The 15,850-nt window shown below is 38.8% G+C and overlaps 1 protein-coding gene across 2 annotated transcripts in view; it reads left to right on the top strand.

Moving 5' to 3' along the window:
* PLSCR4 (phospholipid scramblase 4) overlaps nucleotides 1-11,854 on the top strand; it is a 40,926-nt gene extending 29,072 nt beyond the window's left edge. For both annotated transcript variants that reach the window (XM_006171409.3, XM_006171410.3), the window contains exons 5-9: nucleotides 2,202-2,244; nucleotides 3,187-3,413; nucleotides 8,658-8,819; nucleotides 9,929-10,087; nucleotides 10,782-11,854. In XM_006171409.3, coding sequence (XP_006171471.1) covers nucleotides 2,202-2,244; nucleotides 3,187-3,413; nucleotides 8,658-8,819; nucleotides 9,929-10,087; nucleotides 10,782-10,829 — 639 coding nt within the window. In that variant the 3' untranslated portion in view covers nucleotides 10,830-11,854. The remainder of the gene's footprint in view (nucleotides 1-2,201; nucleotides 2,245-3,186; nucleotides 3,414-8,657; nucleotides 8,820-9,928; nucleotides 10,088-10,781) is intronic.
* Nucleotides 11,855-15,850: the final 3,996 nt, after the last annotated feature.

Here is a 15,850-nt window from a genome sequence, read left to right as displayed (position 1 = left end):
CCCTTTCTCTACTCCAGTCTTTTTGAGATCTCATGTGCAAGTTACATGAGTCTTTCTCAAGACTACCAAGACTTAACACTCAAAGTAGCAAGATTGTGTTCTCTCTGGAGTGTTGGCTTTGCCAGTGCCTGTACCAATCTGTCAAAACCATGGCTTCTGAGTTGCCATAGTGTTATCTTCCACTTTAATGGGCGTTAGTGGCTCAGGATATTTTGCTCGGCAGTGGATATTTTATCAAGTAGTGATAGATTAGCTTAGCTTTTCATTTTAGCAACTTCAGATATTTTTAAAGGTATTTTAGACCCTTTTGTGTTTTCGTGTAAGAAAAAGCTTTTAGGGCCAGATTGTTGTGTGATGGCTAAGATGTTTGGATCCCATGTGGCTGACCGTATGGTTTGAGTTCCAGACTCACTAGCTTCTGAAATATGCCAGGTGCCTGTGCATGTGTGCCCCAAATCCCAGAAGGAATGAGAAATGTAGCGGGAGGGCTATGCCCCAGGGAGGTCACTTTCTTACTTTCCCTTCTCTCTCTTTCTCTCTGGCATGTGCATGTGCCCTCCTGCAAAAATCTACAAAACACCCCAAAAAACAGTTTGTAATTAATTATGAATTCTGTCCTCTCTGTACTCTATTATATTTAATTATACCACAAAACCTTCATGTTCTGTTATTTTTAATTTTATTTACAACCGCATTCATACATTTTTATTAATGCATCCAACAAATAATTGGTGAAATAGAGCATTTAAGTCAGTGTTGCGGGATCAGGGATCAGAAAAGTTCTAATGATTTGTAATTTTATATATATATGATTTAAATACATATTTATAATATGTAAAAACAATATATATAATAAATATGTAAATATATTTATATTTATATTATGTGTATATATATACACACATAATTATGTAATAAATATAATCAGTCTTACTGCAAATATGTTTTTTTCTCTTTACTAGAATGTTCTCAATTATAACAGGCAATGGGCTTGTCAAACCATCCATCTTTAGAATGATTACTGGGCAGTTAAGAATTTCATTAATGGTGCATTCAACCTCCCTTTTCTTTTTTAAGAATTATTTTATTTAACTTTATTTATTTTCTTATTTTAATTTGACCAGAGAGGGACAAAGCGAGAGAGAGAGAGCGAGAGAGAGAGAGAGTGAGAAATCAAGCTGCCAGGTCCAGGACTTGAACCATGGTCGGTCATGAGAGAGTCCAGCACCCTTATCCACCACACCACCTGCTGGCCCATCAACCTTCCTTTTCATGTGTTTCCACCTAAGCATGTTCTGTCTCCCTTTCCCTAAACCTACTCACATGCTTCCTGCATGCATGAACTCTTCCTTAAAAAATGTATGCACTCCAGGAAGCACTGGTGTTAGTAGCTCAAGTGATACGAGTCAGTGTTAACCTGTCTACATGTTAAGCCCTTCTAGAGAGGCCTGTGAAGTAATGTGGAAGTCCAGGCTTATGCTCTCCTTAAGCCACAGAGAGAATTGCCCTTTCTATGGCGGCTCATGATGAATCATCCTGACCTTCCTAGACTCCAGTCTCTAGATGACATGTCAGGGAGCCCAGGGAGCAGGGACTGATCTAGGAACATCTACGTAAACTTGGCTTCTTCCAGAAGCTATAGCTATAATATAGTAGATATTTTTCTGATATAGGAGGCAACTGTTTTTAAAATACAGGAGAAAAGTTTTTTTTTTTTCAACAGCTCTACTAATAATTATCTATAGCAGATGCAGGTAAGCTAATTCCACTTGGTAAATGTTTTTATTCTATTTAATTTCAGAACAGGCACTTTGGTATCAATCAATACATTTAAAAACTTACTAGTTTCTTTTCTAATGCTGTTATAATTTTTTTCTTTCTTTCTTTTTTGAGAGATTTTTGCTATAGGGTGCGTGCGCTCACCAGAAAGAGAGAGACAGAGAGACAGAAAGCAAGAAATCACCCCCCAAGGGAAATGGACATATTGCAATCCCTTCTCCTCCATTCTCCTCTCAGGATCTTGGGCACACATGCACACGTGCCTGGTATGAGTTTAAGCCACCAGGTCCGGTACTCGAACTGTGGTCAACTACATGAGAGTCCAGTGACAGAGCCATTACTCCATCTGCTAGTACTTGCTGTTACAATTTGATTCAACTCTGTTATTTCTATCTTCTAATTGCTTTCTTTTATCCCAACAGTTGGACAACATACATGTTCTTCAGCATTTTGAACCTCTGGAACGTACGTATAATTCTGTGGTGTTTAGCAGTATTTTAATCTGGTGGAAATTTGCATTATCCAGTGTTTATTCCTTTTTCTTATATTGAGCCATTGTTTTGTGGTTCACTGAGGAAAGACTGTCATCTGTTACGCTGTCTTCAAGAAAGTAACAAAGTGAATTGTTTTGTCCAGTTTTACCTAGCTCACGTAATGATACGCTCTTAGACTTGGAAAGGACTTATGTTTTAGCCAGTCAGCCCTCCTTACCACTTACCCATGCTGCTTTCTGCATTATTTTCCTTTTGAAGATGAGTTTGCTAGGGGCAGCATAGTTAACCACTCAGTTGCGAAGCTAGAAATAGAAGCTGAATCATAGTTTGCTCATCAGCGGCCAAGCTGGAAAGAGAATCCAAGCCTGCTGACTCTAGCCCAGTGCCCTTGCTCTGGGGGAAGGCATTACTGTCGGTAACATGATGGCTGTTCTCAATGTTTCCTCACAGAGGTACTGACCTCGCTGCATTCGCTTACTCAGTTGGTCACCACATAGGGCCTTTGACTTTCCTTAGTTTGTTTTCTTATCTGCAGTTAGTAAGGACCCTAGTCATCTCGGCTTATTTCATTAGCTGATTAATATATGGTCCAATGTACAATTTCATTTAAGTGGCTTTATAAGTAAACTTTTCAGAATTCTAATACTCCAGGAATATTGTTTCAACCTTTGCCTTTACTGGGAAAAATTCTAAGAGTTATTTTACACTAAACTTCTTCGATGTTTTAAATGTTAAACATTACTCAAATGCTTTTAGGGTATATAAACATGTTTTGGTGTCCTAATCCATTGTGCATATTTTACCTGAAATGTTTTTAAAAGCTAATGTGCTTTAAGACTCTAAACAAGGGCTTCGTATAGCCCTTTTAACGAAGGCTCTAATGTAAGATGGCTTTCTCAATTTTATGTTTTAGTGATGACACATTTTGAAACTAACAATAGATATGATGTTAAAAACAACTCAGACCAGATGGTCTACCTTGTAAATGAAGACACGGATGACTTTACCAGGAATGCTTATCGGACACTCAGGCCCTTCGTCCTGCGGGTCACTGACTGTGTGGGCCGAGAAATCATGACAATGCAGAGGCCTTTCCGATGTACCTGCTGTTGCTTCTGTTGCCCCTCAGCCAGGCAAGAGGTCAGAGAATGGAAGCCTAACCCATCGTTTCTTCCCCATCCAACTCTTCACAGGGTTATCCTCATTTTTTTTGGAGAGGTTTTTGCTATAGGGTGCGTGCGCTCGCCAGACAGACAGAGAGAGACAGAGACAGAAAGCGAGAAATCACCCCCCAGGGGGGATGGCCACGCCACAATCCCTTCTCCTCCATTCTCCTCTCGGGATCTTGGGCACGCACGCACATGCACCCGGCGTGAGTTTCAAGCCACCGGGTCCGGGACGCGAACCGTGGTCGACTACATGGGAGTGCAGCGACATAGCCATTACGCTAACTGTGGCCCCAGGGTTATCCTCATTCTGAAGCTACACAGGAGGGGATTGTCTCTGGCTCTCTCACTAAGAATGGAAGAAGCGAGTGGGGTGGGAGGAAGTGTGATGTTCTCACCTAAGGAAAGTCAGACAAGGATCTTCTCCAAGCGCAGGCTAGTAGGTGGCGCACACATCAGAGCTGATTAGGAAGGATCACAGTTCTGCTTGTTGTGTCCACTGAGTTATTCGTAGAAATGAAGATGGACAGTAGTCACCCACACATTTATTCAAATGTACCTACATCGTGTCAGACAAGGTAATACTAGACACAAGCATCTGCTTTGAACCTCGGGAGAGACTTTGCACAGCATACTTTACGCTACCCATCGCAGCCCACGCCTTTCCTTTGGGTCATCGGAAAAGTCATGACATATTTTTGTATGCAAAACTGCGTCATGACTTTTCCGATGACCCAATATATAGAGAGTGGCCCAGAAAAATTAGGTGCCTGACAGGGGTGTCGCTCTTGGCAGTCCACAGTGCAGAACTAAAATGCAGATGTACTCTTACAGTGTAGTGAGTCTTCTGTAAGTAAATGGTTTTAGAAAGAGGCCAACAAGGGACCAGCAGTTGGCATAATGGCTACATTGCTGGACTCCCATGTAGTCGACCATGGTTCGAGTCCCGGACCCAGAGGCTTAAACTCATGCCGGGCGCATGCCTAAGATCTTGAGAGGAGAAGGGATTGAGGCATGGCCATCCACCTTAGGGGGTGATTTTTCGCTTTCTCTGTCTCTCTCGCAAGCACACACACCCTATAGCAAAAACCTCTCAAAAAAAAATAAATAAAATAAAAAAGAGACCAACTAGAGTCTGAATTTCAGATATGCTGTCCAATTAAGTCTGGATAATTGTTCTGTCCTCAGTGAGTCTCAGTGTTCTTATTTATAAACTGGGTAGAACAATACCTCATAGCATTACTGGGTGATTGAAGTGATATATTGTGTTAAGTACCAGCACTTACTAAATGTTGAGTTCTTTACAACTGTCTGTGCCCTTATCTGTAAAGTGGAGACATTATCCTATCCGATAGGATGATTTTCTGAGGATTAAGTGACGAATCAATGTTATTTGCTTGGTACAGTGCCTAGCAAATAGCATAATGCTTGATAAATATTATCTACTGTTCTCAGATGTGTTATTTTTTTGCCGTTATTATCTTCATAATAGCAACCTTATATTTAAAGTGAATCTCTTATGCTCAATGCTTTTGCATATGATAAGCATTTTTCATATTTATGAGTTGAGTTTTTTAAATCAAAGCCTATAAAAGTAGCCTTTGAAATTATAGGAAGCCAGAACAAAGGAAATTAAAATTGCAAATAGTCCAATTTAGGAAACTTTTTTCCTATAACATTATCTAGATTTTCTTTTGTTTTTGAGAGCTTTTTTTGCTATGTGCTATGTGCGTGTGCGCTCGCGAGAAAGAGAGAGACAGAGAGACAGAAAGTGAGAAATCTCCCCCCCCCCCGGGGGGATGGCCACACTGCAATCCCTTCTCCTCCATTCTCCTCTCGGGATCTTGGGCATCCATGCACATGTGCCTGGCGTGAGTTTAATCTGCCGGGTCGGGGACACAAACCGCAGTCGACTACATGGGAGTCCAGCGACTTAGCCATTATGCTAACTGCTGGTCCCTCTAGATTTTTTTTTTCAGATCTTTTTTCTTTTTTTTATTTTTTTTTTGACAAATTTTTGCCTTAGGGCACGTGCACTTGCTAGAGAGTCAGAGACAGAAAGAGATAGATAGTGAGAAATCGCCTCCTACAGAGGATGGCCACACCACAATCCCTTCTCCTTCATTCTCTTTTTGGAATTTTGAGCACATACTCACATGTGTGCAGGGTGAGTTTCAAGCTGGCAAGTCCAGGTCTTGAACAGTAGTCGGTCATGTGGGAGTCCAGTGACGTAACTATTATGCTATCTTTTGGTTCCAGCTATCTTCTGTTTCACTTGTATTGATGTTTGCCATGCCATTTTATTTTTTTTTTATTTTTATTTATTTATTTTTTTTGGAGAGGTTTTTGCTATAGGGTGCGTGTGCTCACCAGACAGACAGAGAGAGACATAGAGACAGAAAGTGAGAAATCACCCCCCAGAGGGGATGGTCACGCTGCAATCCTTTCTCCTCCATTCTCCTCTCGGGATCTTGGGCATGCACGCACATGCGCCCGGCGTGAGTTTTAAGCCACTGGGTCTGGGACACGAACCGGTCGACTACGTGGGAGTCCAGCAACATAGCCATTATGCTAACTGCTGGTTCCCAGTCATGCCATTTTATTAACTGTACAGATTCCTTTATCCACCAGTATAATATAAATAAATAACACTTTCATCACCACAAAAACCCCTTTTCATGACCACACCCACTTTCTTCCCTTCATTTCATCCCTAAACCTTGGTAACCACTACTCTGTTTTCTGTCTCTCTATAATTTCATCTTATCAAAAATTTGATATATACACAATTATAATAATAAATAATCTTTCAAGGTTAGCTTTTTATTTTAACTAGGCTAATTACCTTGAGATTCATATAAACTGTTTTGTATCATAATAGTTCATTCCCTTTTTTTAAAAGAATTATTTATTTAATTTTACTTGTCATCATTACCATTTTTTAATTTGCTGCAAGGCACATGAGCTCACTAGAGAGAGAGAGAGAGAGACAGAGAGAGAGAGAGACAGAGAGAAAGCAATCCGCCAGATCTGGGATTCAAACCATAGTCAGCCATGTGGAAGTCTAACTAGAATGTTAACTACCACACCACCTACTGGCCCCAATAGTTCATTCCTTTTTATGGCTGATTAGTGTATCATGGTTTAATTTTTTTTTTTAAAAAAGAATTATTTATTATCATTATTTTTCAATTCTGACCAGAGAGAGTGAGTGCAGGCTGCCAGGTCCAGGACTTGAACTGCAGTTGGCCATGTGGTAGTCCAGAACCTTTACCCATCAAGCTACCTGCCAGCCTCATGATATGAATATTGTAAAGTAATTAATTTAATTTTAGTTTTTAAAAACCTCTTTGGCTTCAAGTTATGTGAGATATCAGTTCCAAGAAGCTATCAAATTTATAGTTTGTGAATTAGTGTGAATTTTTATACATGAGCAATAATGTCCTGATCTGGCAACTTGCAAAGGTTTGCAGTCCTATTCTGTGTCCTGTGTTGTCCTTTCTAAAAATCCTTAGGAAAGTACAGTTAACCCTAGGGAAATACTCAATAGAATTTTTACTTTGGCCTTTTACTAAATAATTTAATCTTTATGTCTCTTTTGTGATTATATAGGCTGATATTAGTTCTTCAGGAAGTAATAATGTAAAAATAATTAGTTAAAACAAGATAGTGGACAATATTTTAAAACTCTTTTTAAGGATGACTTTGAAGAGCCAGCCCTGAAACACAGTGGTTAAGAGAACCAGATTCCATATAACTGACGGTGGTTCAAATCTCAGCCTTGAGTCTGAAAAACATGCCAGGCACGTGTGTGGACCCAAAATTCTGATGAGAAGGCTAAATAGAGGGAAAAGGATTGCAGAGTAACCACTCCCAATGGGGCAGGAGTACTCCTGTCTTTTTCTCTCACACACAGATGCAGAAACGTGTGCACTCTCAGGCAATTAGATAAGTGGCTTTCGGGGCCAGCAGGTGGCATGGTGGTTAAGATGCTGGTCTCCCACATGCTCAACCACAGTTTGAGTCCCAGATCTGGCAGCTTGCTTTCTCACTTTCTCTCTCTGCCTCTAGTGAGTGCATGTGCCCTATAGCAAATTTTAAAATTATAATAATAAAATTAAATACATCTTTTTTTAAAGTGCTTTCATACACCTCTACATACACTCAGTTGTTTTCACAATACACAGTTTCTAGAATGCCTCTTACCTCTTTTTATTTTCTGTAATAATCATGTCTAGGATTTGGTTTTGCTTAACTTGAAATCTGAGATGCTAGCCTGTTGCTGTGAGCCCTCCATCAGCAGCAGAGACCTTTCTTCCAACACAGTGGCAGTAGGAGCAGCAGCGTTTTGTGTAGCTGCTCCTTGTCCCCAAATTCCAGGGGACGGTCCAGGCTATGCACGAGCACTGAGCTCCGACACCTCGCCATTTTGTAACAAGCAGTAATTAAGCCCGCTCTTTGTTCCAAGGGAAACGGCACCTCATGCTGTAAGGCTGCTCACTGAACTATACCCCTAAAAGTGGTCCAGAGCAGAGGGGAGACTTTCTCTTCCAACTCTCATATCCCTTGTCCTTGAATAAGCAAGAGCACATCTATGTTGTGTATATGAGTATATGTATATATGTATGTGTCTATGTGTGTATATATGTGTATGTGGGTATGTATATATGTCTATGTATATATATCTATGCATGTACATATATGAGTCTATGCATGTACACCTATGTATCTATGCATGTAAATCCATGTGACTATGCATGTATGTCTACATCTCTGTATACACACATGTGCATGTATGTTCATGTGTCTATGCATATACATGTGTACGTGTGTATGTGTATGCATGCACATACATGTCTGTGTACACATATGTGCATGTACGCACAACTCTGTGTGTACATATATATGTGTATGTATGTCCGCCTATATGTCTACATCTATGTGTCTCTGTGTACATGTATGTGTATGCATGTCCACACATGTGTCTGTGTACATATATGTGCCTGTGTGTGCATATGTGTCTGTGTGTATGTCTATATGTTTATGCTTACAAACTGTGTCTCTGTGTGTACGTCTGTATGTCTGTGAGTGTATGTATATGTATGTGTATGTATGTGTCTATGCATGTATGTGTGGATGTATATGAGTATATGATGCACATGTATGTGTATATGCATGTGTACATGTATCCTAACCCCTGTCCCTGACTCTTTGGCAGCTGGAGGTACAGTGTCCTCCTGGCAGCACCATCGGGTTTGTGGCCGAGCACTGGAATTTGTGCAGGGCGGTGTATAGCATCCAGAATGAGAAGAAAGAGAATGTCCTGAGGGTGCGTGGACCATGCTCTACCTACGGCTGTGGGTCCGATTCTGTTTTTGAGGTAAACATATATATAAATCATGTTCCTACTAATTTTTCCTTTTACATGCTCACAGACCTCAGAGTGGCCTGGCTTAGGCAGTTTTTTCTATATGCATGAATAAAGCAGTATGAAGAAAGATTGATTGACCAGTCAACATCAGATAATTTTTAAAATTAGTTAGTAGATGGCTTGATGTTTCCTAAACTGTGAAATCCTCTTTATTATTTCAGTACTTGATGAAAAGCAGTAAGCCTTCTGACAGACTATTCTATTTTTGGCTATATTTAATTACCCATTTTTCCAAAGAGTTTCAGGGTGGGAATATAGATTCTAGGTTTACAACTGTCCCACATAATGAGAGACCCTGTAGAGCAGGCCTAAGGTTTGCAAATTGCCACTTTGAGGAAGATTAGTCTAGATGCAGCCAGAGAAATAGCTTAGCTGCAAAAATGGATAAAACTCAAAGTAGACTGTATCGAAACATTTTCTTAAGGAAAAAAAATCTTTTTGTTTTGCCTTCATGTCAATGGCTACAAAATGTTTATTACTGTATGAATCTGACAAAGGGAATTCTTGGAAATATTTTCTGGGTTTCTTAAAGTACACTTTCTGAATGCCTTGCAATTCGGCAAGACCTATCATCTGCTAAAATTGGTTCTTCAAATACATCTGTGGTACCCAGGAAACTTTTCTTAGTTCTCATTTTGTATTACCGTATCATTAAGTATTGCTTATTTTATCAAAAAGGCACTGTAGAACATGTGGATAAGCCAGGTATCGAGGGCAAGTCATGCAATCATTCTTATTGCCAAGTGATCATTGGATATTTGGGTATTTTTCTTGGGGCAAGTGCCAGGGTCCTTCTTTATTTTATTTTTTATTTTTTAGATTTTTGCCATAGGACATGTGCACTTGCTGGAGAAAGGCAAAGAGAAAGTGAGAAATCACCCTCCCAGGAAAAAAGTGACCATGCCACAGTTCCTTCTCCATTCACTTCTCAGGATTCTGGAGACACATGCACACATGCTGGCAGGTGTACCATGCAGTTGGCCATGTGGGATCCAGCACCTCAACCACCACACCATCTATCTTTCATGCATCATAAAGCCACATTCTTGTCACGCTAGGTCAAGTCCCTGGATGGTGTGTCCCACATCGGCAGTATTATTAGGAAGTGGAATGGTTTGATGTCAACCATGGCGGACGCTGACCACTTTGACATTCACTTCCCCCTGGACCTGGATGTGAAGATGAAAGCCATGATTTTTGGAGCGTGCTTTCTCATTGTAAGCCTTTTATTTGTGAGTTATCCTGAGGGAATTCTTTCTGACAGGAAACCGTGTGGTGTTGTAGAAAGGGAACACACTTGCAACTAGGCCGGATACTTCCTGTGCACTTACTCATTACTGTTTCACAAATGTTTAATAATCTAAGCTTCAGTATCCTCATCTGTAAAATGGAGATAGAAAACTTGTGTTTTTTCAGGTTATGGGTATTAGTGACGATGTGAGTAAAGTGCCAGGAAAGTATTTGGAAGATATTAGGCATCTAGTGGGTATACTTGGCATTACTGCATGTTTTTACCATGTGCACTAATCTAAAATGTCTGTTCTGGGATTCTTTAAGGAAATAAAATAACTCTAAAGCTAATGTCCTTTACCCCCTCTTTACTGCTCCTGTCAAAGTACCCCTTGCTGTTGTACCGATCTTAGATTTAGCACGTTTTTTCCTGCTTTTAATGATAATATTTAGCTCAGTGGTACCCAAAATGGAAATCAGGCTGTCTATCGACAAGGTCAAGTTTGTAATTGGTACTCTTCACATTAGATCCTCTTCATAAAGATTTCATTAGATGTGTTTATTTTTCACTGGAATGAACAATTCCCTTGATAAATGATACAAGATAACATTGTATGTATTATAATCAATAAACTATCTGTCTTTCTATCTGTTCACATATCATTCTTCTTCCAATTTCAGGACTTCATGTATTTTGAAAGATCACCACCACCGCGTTCATCAAGATAAAGGCACAAAGCAAACCATCAATCATGATTATTAAAAATCTGGGGAATATTGGATTAGGTTTACAGTCAAGGCTCAAGTATTTGCAAATATATTTCTCTACTTTGCATGTTATTTTTATGGGACATTTGTCAGGTAGGTCAAGAGAATGAGTATAAGAATGCAATGTAAACGTGTTGAGTCTACTTGGTAGACAAGGAGTTCATCCTGGAAAGTGTATTAGTCATATACAGAATGGTCTTGAAAATACTATCAACAGGAGATAAGGGGAAATGAATCCTAGAGTTTCACCTTAGTAGGTGGTGAAATGGCGAGCTTTAAGAGTAGTCTTTGTGACATGGCTTCTCTCCTCTCTCCTGTCCATAAACGCAGTCTGTTATAGAAGACAAACTTGATTCCAGGGGAAAGAAAGACATTTTTAGGTTTTAAAAGGAAAAGAAGGGGCAGGCATAAATACGTTTTATAGAACAAGGAACATTTTACTTGTCCACGTGGAATCAAAACCAAAGGCGGTTTGCAGAATGATGCAAAGTTTATTAAAATTTCAATGGGAAATTTGAGTTTATTACAAAACACACATACACACATATTTCAATCAGTTATAAGATTTATATTGTCCACAGCTGCTCCCCTGTTACTCACTGGGGAGGACTCAGGATCTGCCTGCAAGGAGGCAGGACCTGAGTGTCGGAAGAAGAGCTGACCAGGCCACGGCCAGTCTAGATCCCTGAGCAAGGCAGAGACACCAGTGCCTTTCTAAGAAGCTTGCACTTAATACGCTTACACCTAATACATTTATACGCGTAATACAGAGCCTCTCTTAGTCACAGATGCCTTATATATAAAACGTGTCTGGCCAAATCTCTAAGATTGCCTATTGAACTCTTGTATCTCACTGGACGTGATACAGAAGAGGTGATTGTTTTTCTCTTTCGAGCAGATCCCAGTAATCATCAGTCTGTTCTAATGGCACGAATTAGAGTGATGTTGTTAGATTCTGAAATGTGACATTTTGTGTAGCACTTTTTAAAAACAAAAACTACCAAGCCTGATACTGCTTAACACTTTTTTTTTTGCTGCTTTCTATTTACATTAAAAAAAATCTGTATCTATGCAAAGAAAACCACGGAACACAGGGAGCATGCTACTTCTCTGTGGTCTACAGCTTGTCAGGAAAGACTGTGTAGCCAGTAAAACTATACTCATCTGTAGTAACTATAGTAACCATGTAGAAGCATATATATGAGTCCTACACTCCGATGATTTGCCTCCACTGCACTTTAGCTTCCTAGGGACACGAACTGTGTTCTTTCAACACAGTCAGATGTAGAATCAGATGTATTCTTTCTCAAGTAAAGGAAGCTTGAGCGATTTTAGATGGGTTTATTCTGAGATGGGGGTCTTCACCCATAGTTGGTTTTGAAAGAAAGGTGCTTTATATTTTTAATCCGATTCATCTTTTCATGGTAAAAGTTGTTTTACTCAGTGTTTTGTAATGTTTATTTTTACATGCTGCTACTAGCTTTTTTAAACAGTAAAAGCTGCTGCTTTCAAGAGTAATAATTGCCTTATATTTGAAAATGCACTTGCAATCTTAGACCTATGGATTTCTTATAATATCTGACATTTAATACAGAAAATCAGACAAATAGCACTCACCAAGTTTATCTTTATAAACATTTTATTTTTATTTGCTTAAGCCCTGCTGCATCATACTAAATATATATAGAGAGATATTTAGCAAGACTTAATATTTTAAATCTGTTTAAAGTTTTTGTGATATTAACATGTCTCTTACAGTTACGTCTCTTTCTTTAAAATATGTCATATTTTTATAATATAATTCACATCATTTCTATATTTTTGTTTTTAAGAAAGATTTGTGCTATAGGACACATGTACCCACTAGAGAGACAAAGAGAAACAGAAATACAAAAAGCCAGAAATCACTCCCCGCCATGGGGGATGGCCACACCACAGTCTCCCCTCCATTCTCCTCTAGGGGTTTTGGGCACGCATGCACACATGTCCAGTGTGAATTTTAAGCCACTGGGTCTGGGATTAGAACTGTGTTTAACTATGTGAGAGTCCAGTGACGTACCTGTTATGCCATCTGCTGGTCCTGAATTTCTGTATTTCTTAATGTTATTTCATTGTGTAAAATTGATCAAGTTGATTAAAAAACCAACAGAAGGTATTCTCTGAAATTTATATTTCCATGCTTCCTCATACTGGATTTGGCTTTTAAATAAATATAATATGGTTAATAGTAAAATGCTATTTTACTTTTTGACTTGTGACAAGATCTTTGAATGTTTGTTTTCTAACTTATTTTTGAAGTAGTTTTTTTATTTGTTATAGTCTATTCAGGGTCTTTGCTGTCTTACATAAATTTCATACAAGTAAAAGCCACTCCTTTAGTGTGGCATAGTAGTCACTAGCTTTCTTATATAACCAAGTTGTTTATAAATGCTTATTTGTAGCTTACTTATTCAAGACGCACTTAAATTTTAAATATAATTTCAGTATCAATGAACATGCAACACAGCTGTCAGAATTTGTAACTGTCAGTGAAGGATTCATTTTAAAACAGTTCTGTTAAATGACTATATTTTCTAAAAACTGTACAAAAGAGCAAGTCACCAGACTAATTTGCTGTATTTTCTAACCAACTAGATGTTAATTAAGTTCGAGTGCAGAATAAGCTGAGCAATTTTAGATTCTGGCATTTTTCCCTTGTTGGAGAAGCTGGATATTTTTTCAGTATTTTTTTCCACAGTGTCCAAGGTTTAATTTAATTTATATAGAAAGATACATAGGTCTGGAGTTAATAAACTAGTATCAAATCCAGCTGTTGGCTAGGGATCCCTAAATGTTTAAAATGAATCTTTCTTTCCATAACTTCACAGAATGCATCTCCCATTTGCTTCTGGTCTCTTAAATTTTAAATCTGAAAAGAAGAGAAAAGCAAAAGGATGCATTTAACTTGCAGTCCAAGTGAGGCAGCGTAATCTACATGGTAACCGTTAGCAGGGTTAATAGTAACGCAGGACAGGCATTTACTCAGTGTCTGCTGAATCGGTGCAAGACCAGCAGTGGCTATGTTTCTGAACTGTTGTTTTGCCTATATAACATTTTACCTTTCTGTCTAGTATTTCGTTCTATCCGTAATTACTTTACCAAGCATCCACTAAATTCAGACCTTAAGCTATTTCTGAAAGGAGAGGGAAATACCAAGATGAAAAAAGACATAATTACTTCTCTTGGGGACAGTCCAGTGAGTGAAGCAGAGTTTTAAACAAAACTCAAACCTTCAAGGACTACTATGAAAATATGCTCGACGGGCACCCTCAGTAAAGACCATGCCATAGCCATTGTCTCAAGTACTGGGTACTGTTCTTATGTTTAATCAGACACTTAAAGCAAGTTGGTTGTGTCGTATGTCCAATGAAACTTCCTGAAATTGCTGGAGGTGAGTTAGAGGCATATCTACAAGCTGAATATAAGGGGAATTCATGAAAAAATGAAATTAAAGTATGAGTTTATTTTGTGGTGAAAAAATTTTGAAATCCATAATATGGTCACAATGTATGTTTTCCATGAACTTACTGAATTTCTCCCACCCCATCCCCTGCCATAATATGGTAATATGGTGAGTGCAATCTAAAAGTTTAGTTTATCTGATTTCATCAAGGGAAGCAGGGATTGTTTATTTCAGTAAACTGTGAGCCCGGGACAAAGACCATTTGTCTAATGAATGAATAAAAGTCCTAACTTGAGTATGACTAGATGTTCAAGGAGACAGAAATGAATATGAATCACACAGCTAAGTAATTGTTCCTTAAAACAAATACTTTTTTTGTTTGAAAATGTGTACTCCTGGATTCTCACAACTATATCGTGAGATAAATATCAATTCCATTTTTCAGAGCAAGAAAAAACTTCAAGAGGTTATAGTAACAAGATGGGGGACCAGCAGATGACATAATGGTTATGCCACTGGACTCCCATGTAGTTGACTGTGGCTCAAGTTCCAGACCCCATGGCTTAAAACTCAGGCTGGATGCATGTGTGTACGTGCCCAAGATCCCGAGAGGAGAATGGAGGAGAAGGAATTGTGGAATGACCATCCCTCCCGGGGGTGATTTTTCACTCTCTATCTCTCAGTCTCTCTCTATCTATCTGGCAAGCACATGTGCCCTATAGCAAAAATCTCAAAAATCTCTCTCTCTAAAAAAATAAAAGAAAAAATGGGTGTTAAGGAATGCCTTCCCCTGCTGTAACTATAGTGAAGGAAAATGTAGGGGTTGATAAAAGCAGCATGAAACCTCCTAGAACAGGAAGAGTAGAACGTATAGAGTTTAGTTAATTTAAGAGCTTTATAGTTTCCCAGTCTCAAGCTTCCAACTGGTTGGAAGTATCTAGTCCTAGCCCTATTTTCCCAGTTGCTTAGAGTAAGTTGGTGGTGAATATTGATCAGTATGTGTGGTGAAGGGTGGGAATGTGCTATGTTTGGGGTGATGGTAGTGCCACTCTCTGCACATAATATAAAAACAAGAAAGGAAATAGGAAATTCTAAAAAGATGTTCTGTAATTAGCTAGCTCAATGGTTACCCATTAAATTTTTCCTACGTTCTTAGTTCTGCTGCTGCTTAGTAAAGGAATCAGTAATGTGAAATCTTATAATTTCGAACTGTGTGGTTGTTAGGTTTCTGTTGAGATTTAATTCTAAGGCCAGCAGGTGGTGTGGTGGTTAAGGTGCTGAACTCCCACATGATTGACTGTGGTTCAAGTCCCAGACCTGGTGGCTTGCTTTCTCAATTTTTTTGCTCTCTCTCTGGTGAGCACATATATCCTACAGCAATATAAAAATTAATAATAAATGTAATTAACTGAATAATAAAAATGATTTAATTCCAGCAGATGGATATGACTGGAATTCCTCTATATCTGGAACACAGAGAGAAAAATCAACCCAATCGTGAGATAGGTGGGATAATGTGTCCAATGATCTAAATAACAAT

This window comes from Tupaia chinensis, unplaced genomic scaffold, assembly GCF_000334495.1.
Source record: "Tupaia chinensis unplaced genomic scaffold, TupChi_1.0 Scaffold149537_1, whole genome shotgun sequence".
Lineage (NCBI taxonomy): Eukaryota > Metazoa > Chordata > Mammalia > Scandentia > Tupaiidae > Tupaia > Tupaia belangeri.
Note: the sequence above shows the minus strand (reverse complement) of the source record. Positions and strands in the feature narration are given on the sequence as shown.